This window comes from Glycine soja, chromosome 10, assembly GCF_004193775.1.
Source record: "Glycine soja cultivar W05 chromosome 10, ASM419377v2, whole genome shotgun sequence".
In the NCBI taxonomy this organism is placed as follows: domain Eukaryota; kingdom Viridiplantae; phylum Streptophyta; class Magnoliopsida; order Fabales; family Fabaceae; genus Glycine; species Glycine soja.
In genome coordinates, this window is record NC_041011.1 from 11,709,290 (window position 1) to 11,716,857 (window position 7,568).

General features: G+C 29.9%; 1 protein-coding gene across 1 annotated transcript; it reads left to right on the forward strand.

Annotated features, from left to right (window-relative positions):
- The first annotated feature begins 1,131 nt into the window (after positions 1–1,131).
- On the forward strand, positions 1,132–4,409 carry LOC114371405 (transcription factor MYB1-like). Its single transcript, XM_028328864.1, has 5 exons — positions 1,132–1,745; positions 1,990–2,405; positions 2,545–2,674; positions 3,145–3,421; positions 4,260–4,409. Exons 2-5 carry the CDS (start codon positions 2,369–2,371, stop codon positions 4,407–4,409), a joined length of 594 nt encoding a protein of 197 aa, XP_028184665.1. The 5' UTR covers positions 1,132–1,745; positions 1,990–2,368.
- Positions 4,410–7,568: the final 3,159 nt, after the last annotated feature.

The window sequence follows — 7,568 nt, forward strand, 5'->3', positions numbered from 1 at the left end:
CTCAATTCAATTTTTTTAACATTTTCTAATTTTTTTTAAAAAATATTCTAAGACAGTTCTATCATAGAATCATCTTAGAATGTCAACATTCTAAGACAGTTTTTTTTTATAAAATCCTTAGAATCTTTAATATATTTTTTTAAAAAAGAAAAACATTCTAAGATGATTATCTGAAAAACTGTCTTAGAATGATTCTAAGATGATTCTTTAAAAAATCGTCTTAAAATCCTAAATTTATTTTATTTTTTTAAAAAAATTATATTCTAAGATGGTTTTTGAAAAACTGTCTTAGAATATGTAACTTTTCTAAGACAATTTTTTAAGAACCATTGTAGAAAGTTTTAACTTTCCACGAATGATTTAAAATCGTCTTTAAAAGTGTCATAGAACCGATGTAGAATCATCTTTTTACAATAGTGAGTAAAGACTTAAATTTAAATCTTATATATAAAAAAATTAATTGAAAATAAATAGCTCACAATTAAGTTATAAGTTTCATCGAAGATGAATCATTAGTTAAAATAGTAGATATTTTGCAATTATGATTACAAAATAAAAACATTTTACGTATGAGAACATAGAATTTTACTATCCAATTAAGTTACGAGTTTTCACCCAATCCTAATTAAGATCTCAATTTAAAAAACCTTGTGAACAACAATTGCAGGAGATCCAAATCATCATATCTATATATTATCTATAAAAGAGAAGTGTTTGGAAAATTCTAAAATGCCCTTACCTAAGATTGTGACACCTATCCATTTTCTCGGTTTTTTGGTCATTTTGCCCCTTTATTTTTTTGCACCTTTTTTCTGTTGCCCCCGCCACGTGTCGCGTTGCATGTGGAGTTTCAAACATATGTCACTCCCTGATTGGCGGATTTTCAACTCTTCATTTAATTTCACTTAATAATCGAAACTCTCCTCTCTCTCTTCCTGAATCTTCTCCACGTTACTCTCTCTTCCTCAATCTTCTCCACGTTACTCTCTATTCCTCAATCTTCTTTTTCTCCCTCTTTCTCTTTCTCTTTCTCAATCTTCTCCTCTTTTTCTTTTATCTTTTATCTTTCTATTTCTGAATCTTTTCCTTCACACCTTCTCTCTCCGTTTCTCTTTCTTTTCCTCCCTTGCATGCACCTCTGCCACAAGAAAATGGATTTGTGGGTGAGTGAGAGATTAGATGGGACCAAAAGGAGAAAAAAAAACACGAGAAGAGGGGTTTTGTTATACGATTTTTTCCTCTTCTACATTATTCTTCTTTCATTGTTTGGTTTTGTTTTTTTTTTTACTACCGTTTGGTTTTTCCCCTTTGTCAGAAGGACGTTGAGAAGGCGAAGAAGCTCAGAGGCTTCATCGCTGAGAAGAGATGCGCTCCTTTAATGCTCTGTTTGGTGTGCGTTCTTTTTTTTATTTATTTATTTAACATTAGATCACTGTTATTTACAATTGAGTTTATGGATTATCGTTTTGACGCGTTTTGGTGTGTTTCGTGTGCATATGGCACTCTGCTGGAACCTTTGACAAGGGCACAAACACCGGTGGACCCTTCCGACATCGCTATTAGGCTTTTGGAGCCACTCAAGGCGGAGTTCCCTATTTTGAGCTACGTCGATTTCTACCCAGTGATGTTTTTTTGTCTTTGGTGTTTGTGCGCTTAATGTTGTGTTTGTGTTGACGCAGTTGGCTGGCGTTGTTGCCGTTGAGGTCATGGGTGGACCTGAAGTTCCATTCCACCCTGGAAGAGAGGTATAATATCGCAAGTTTTTAGTTCTCACAGTTGCTCCCTGTTATTTGATTTGATTATGCCTTATTGTATATAATAATAATGATAATAATAATAATAATAATCATAATAATAATAATAATATTGGAATTGTAGTGCTTTATCCATGTATCACAAGATTCAAAGTGATCAACAATTCATCACATGATACAAAATTGGTTTTTCCTATGTCTAAGTTGGTTTTGATATTGATATTCTCTGCTGCAGTCAACCCAAATAGGAAACCAACTCAACATAACAACAATGGGAGAAGTTACATGTTTCCTTTTTCAAATACTAGCACTTTGGAGGATTAACAACAGCTATGCTCTCAACTTTGCAGTTGATAGATAAACATGCAACAGTTGTTAATGCAAATACCATTCAACTACCTGTGTATATGATCATACTTGATACTACAGAGAAATTGTTTCTTTTGGATAGGCAATAATGGTTGTTATGACTGCCATTAAGAGTATATTGTTGTCACTGCTATTTTTGTTTGTTTGTTATTTTCATGCAATTCGGGTGGGAATGGAACTTACCAAATAATTTGGTCAGAAACAAATTAAGTATGTGAGAGTATGTACCATCAATATAGTCACCAATGTGGCTTTCAATTTTTCTTCTTCTCTGTTTTCAAGGTTTGGTTTAACTTCTACATCAATTTGTAGGAACCATATATTCAATGTTTAATTATACACATGCACAGATCATACCTAAATCATATATGAATCCATTGTAATTGGTTTTACTTTGTTGTTGTTGTTATTAATTTGTCAGGTCTTGCGAGATGTGGAAAGAGTTGCAGACTAAGGTGGCTGAATTACCTAAGGCCAAACCTCAAAAGAGGAAACTACACCAAGGAAGAGGAGGAAACTATTATCAAGCTGCACCGACATCTGGGTAACAGGTGCGAAAATGTTTTACCAGCTAGAATTGTTGCTACACAAGCTTGAAAAGAGTTATGAAATTATAAATCCTATTTTTTAATTTAAGGGAGTTTAGTGGAAATTAAATAAGAGAGAGAGAGAGGGAAATAAAAAAGTGATAAATGTAATAAACAATGTGATACAAAGTAAAGAGAGAATCAGATTGAGAAAGAAAATCAAAGTATAAATAAATTGAAAAAAAGTAAGTGCATATATATTTATAATAATTTTTAAGCTTGAAACCAACCAAATTGTTGTTAAAGAGTGAAAGCAGCAGGCTCAAATGCTCTTTCATAACTAAAACTACCAAACATATTTACTTAATTATAAGAGAAAAAATAGTTGTGGTTGCCCCTTTAGAACTTCCAAAGCAAACTTATCAAGGTTTAGCAATTCTTATCTACCAAACAAATTAGCAGTTTTTGTATGTTTTGGCTATTCCTTTTATTAGGTATGCAACAAAGCATAGATGTGGAGTAGTTGTTAAAGGACCAAATCTGAGTGGAAATATATCAGGAACAGAGCCATTGAAGGACAACCGCATACTTTTGAAAGCAGAAGCTTTAGATTATTCCCATGAAGCAAGGAACATTGTTGTTGTTGTTAATGAGTTGTCCAAGGAAATAACCAAAAATTTGGTTTCTCATCCTGTGAATGCTAAATGTACTGCAGAAGGGAAGAACATAGGAAATGTAGTCCTTTTAAGAGGCGGTGGCATTCAAATTGAGGTGTGTTCTTTCAATTTATTTCATAATTCATACATTATCTTTCAAGCAGTTAACTGATGCTTAAAGGAAAAACAAAACTTTGATACTTCATAACCCATTTATGTATTCTACTACTTCAAAGGAAAGCCCATCAAATATGTAGCAATCATTAGAAATAAAATAATATAGAATTGTATGTTTTGCAGTTTTAACTTTCCCATCCTTTTAGCATGATAGTATGTTGCTTTTTTAATTTTTAATATTGTTGACTTTCAAAAGGAGGTGACTGAGATTTTGAGTTTGGCCACAAAATTGGTTTTTTCTGTAACTTCAGCATTCTCTATATAGTCCCAAAGTACTTGGATAAAAATTTAAATGGCAGTTGGTCTGTCAAAAGATGATATTGAATCCAGGAAAAGTAAAATGGGCATACAAAAATTAAGCATTCCTAGACTCTTAGAATATGACACCACAACACAATATTAGAGTTAACTCTTGGATCTTTTTTTCTTACAATGTTGCTCCTTCATTTCTCTTTCTTTTTACCCTGTTCTAGCCTTCTAGGTTACCTTCTAGGTTATATTTATTTATAAATCTTTGGATTACTTAATTTTGATGAGACCTTATATGGTATTACAGGCAATAGGTGCATACCATTTTATGTGAGTTCGTTGCCCTGCTTGATATTGTTGGTTCTACTTCTCCAGCATAGATATGATTTATTTGTTAAGAATATAGTGGATTTAAAATTTCCAATTCAAAGTTAGTTTTCAAGTTTATGATTGGGTGAATGAAGTTGTAATTTTGAATAGGAAACTATAGAATTTAGAAGCATTATGTTGGTTGCTTTGTTATGCAGAGAATCACTGAGGGACAAAACAAAGTGGTAATTACTGATAGAATGTGGGCTATGCTTCTATCTTCAACAAATCTGCCCAACTTTATGATTGCTAAGACTGTCTCTGAAGAAAAAAGGGAAGAAGAAGCAAACGGTCATGTCCCTAAGTAAGGGTATTGTTCAAATAACCATTTGGCTTAGAAAGAAGTCAACAACATTTTTCATCCTACTATATATGTACATGTTTATTGTATTCATTTTACCTTATATCTATTAGAAGCTTTGTTTGTCCTAGCAATCTGGCTTTGACCTTTGTCACAATTTACCTATATGACAAAGTTTTTGTGTAGCAGTACACTAAAATATGTAGACTTACCATATATTGTTTACAACTATATTTGTTGATTGTTAACACTTTTCCACTTCGTGCATGTTAATTCTGCAAAAGTATTAGCTATAGTATGTTGTTATCTTACTGGCATTTAATTTTCACTGCTTATAAGTTTGCTTTAATCAACGTTCTACACATGAAATTTTAGTTATGTGCCAACCTTTTTTGTTTTGTTATTAGACGTTGAACAAATTTTCATGTATAGCATTGACTGGGATGTCTACTGAGTATCTTATATATAAATTTTTTAAAGGAGGTCTAGATGACATAAGAAAAGTTTATGCAACTTTTTACTTACTTTCTTAGTGACAACATTTGGAAAGCTCACATGGCATTACCATTATTATTATTATTATTATTATTATTATTATTATTATTATTATTATTATTATGTACGTGTTTCTTTTTCTTTTTCTTTCACTGCAGCTTGGTATCTAATTTTAAAAAATAAATAAAAATTCAACCTTCCATAAATAACAACAGCGTGTTAAGTACATTATCTTAAGTACGTTCCTTGCTCATAGTGTAGCATAAAAGTATAACCTCTTGAGTTTTTTTTTTAAAAGAAAAAGTATAACCTCTTGAGTTTTTTTTTTAAGGAAAAGTATATCCTCTTGAGTTTTTTTTTAAAGGAAAAGTATAATCTCTTGAGTATTTTTTTAAAGGAAAAGTATAATCTCTTGAGTATTTTTTTAAAGGAAAAGTATAACCTTAAATTTATTTAACTAATTTAGTTCACCTATTTTTAAAATGAAGCTGATTTAGTTTTGTGGTGTTTTCTATATAGAATTCTAAATTCTAATTTTTTATTTAAAATCTTCACAAATTCAATTGATTATTGTCAATCTATTTTTCAGAATAGTTACAAATTAAAATTTAAATACAAAGCAAATTTTACCTCACTTTCAAAATGGTTTTACATCAATTTTTTTAAAAAGGCAATTTCAAGACGTCTTTGATTGTGTTTTTGTTTTTCTAATCTATTTTATACAATAATTTTTAAAATAGAGATGTTTTGATTTTTTTAGTTTTTCAGTCACCATAACATTGCATTAGTATAAAATATTAATCAATTTTACTAATGACTAATTTTTTATAAAGGCATATATTTATTACTACTAAATAAGTTATTTATACTAATACAACTTAGTTTTATTTATTAATATTATCTTATTCATATATACTAATAATATTAACTATTAAATACTAAAAAACAATAAATATATAATAATACTAAAATAAATATAATATTTAAAGTTAGAAACTTGGATAGTGAAGTAATCCCATCAAAGTCATGGAATAATGTACAAGAGAGAATGAGATAGGACTATCTACACATAGAAATTCCTATGATTTGTGCTCCAAAATGTGGTTTCAATTGAGTTCTGATCCTTAACATCTATCCAGCTATTGAGTAAGGGGAACACACTCAAGCTCAACCTCCATCTCACCGCTCTCAATATTTTGTAGCCTACCTGAGATTTCCTGTTTGATCTTCCCTTCATCAAGAGATATGATACCATCTCTAATAAGGGTGTTGTCGTTGCTTGCTACAAATTTCCCAAGTTGCAATATATTTAATGTTTAATATTTAATTGATTCGTGTTTCAACCTTATGGATTTATCTCTTCTTTCTTCATTCTTATTAATTTGTGTTTCATTTTTTTTTTACAATTGCAGTCATGTTATTCTCATATTTCTTCATTCGTTATTCGCTTTTGTGATCTCTTCTCTCCACCATGAGTAGGTCAGGGCAACCACGAGATTTGAAGACGTTAGTGTTCCTCTCATTTATAACTTGAATTTTTTTATAAAAAAATTCATGCTCTATTACACTCACTGCGTATTGATCTGCAATTGTCTGATTTATGTTTGTTGTAAACATTTATATTATAAATGTTAAAATTATTTTTATTATTTGTTCAATTCTTTGGTTTTGAAATAGGTAGCGAAAATTCCTAGAGAGAGAAAGAACCAAGAAAAAGAGATTGAAGAAGAAGATAACAAGCTCTGATAAAAAAACATTTATATTATTATTGTTGTTGTTGTTGTTGTTGTTGTTGTTATTATTATTATTATTATTATTATTATTATTATTATTATTATTATTATTATTATTATTATTATTATGTAGGCTCTATTTTTCTATAGTTTCTTAGTTTATTTTCTAATTAGAGAATAAATAAAAAGGATTAGCGAAGAAAATAAATTGTTGCTTTGTTGAGTGGACTTGCAACTTGACGCGCAATATCAACAAAAGATATTATTATTATTATTATTATTTAGTTATAGTTATTTGTTTCATGTTTTTCCTTCCTTACTGATTTTTCCCGGTTTTTTTTCCCTTTCTGATTTTCCCGCTTACAAGGTGATCCACGAAAAAACATCCGGCCGACAAGTTTCTTTCTTTGTGCTTTGTTTTATGCATGTTTATTATTATTATGATTATTATTATTATTATTATTATTATTTTGATGGAAGGTTCAAGCTATTTGAGAGGTACTTCAACTTCAAATTTCATGCTATTCTGCTTTAGATTTATCTTTTCTTTCTTCATTCTTATTAATTCGTGTTTCATTTTCTTCTTGAAAATTGCAGTCATGTTATTCTCATATTTCTTCATTCGTTATTCACTTCTGTGATCTCTTTTCTTCACCATGAGTAGATCAGGGCAACCACGAGATTTGAAGATGTTAGTGTTCTTCTCATTTTTTCACTTGAATTTTTTTTAAAATGAAATATCATGCTCTGTTACACTCGCTGTGTATTGATCTGTAATTGTTTGGTTTCTATTTGTTGTAAATATTTATATTATAAATGTTAAAATTATTTTTATTATTTGTTCAATTCTTTGGTTTTGAAAGAGGTAGCGGCAATTCCTAGAGAGAGAAAGAGCCAACAAAAAGAGATTGGGCAAGAAAGCTCTGCTAAAAAAACAT

Coding starts and splice junctions, on each gene's coding strand:
- LOC114371405 (XM_028328864.1), top strand. CDS start 2,369: ATGTGGCTTTCAATTTTTCTTCTTCTCTGTTTTCAAG. Junction 2,675..3,144: donor CACCGACATCTGGGTAACAG/GTGCGAAAATGT, acceptor TCCTTTTATTAG/GTATGCAACAAAGCATAGAT. Junction 3,422..4,259: donor GCGGTGGCATTCAAATTGAG/GTGTGTTCTTTC, acceptor TTTGTTATGCAG/AGAATCACTGAGGGACAAAA.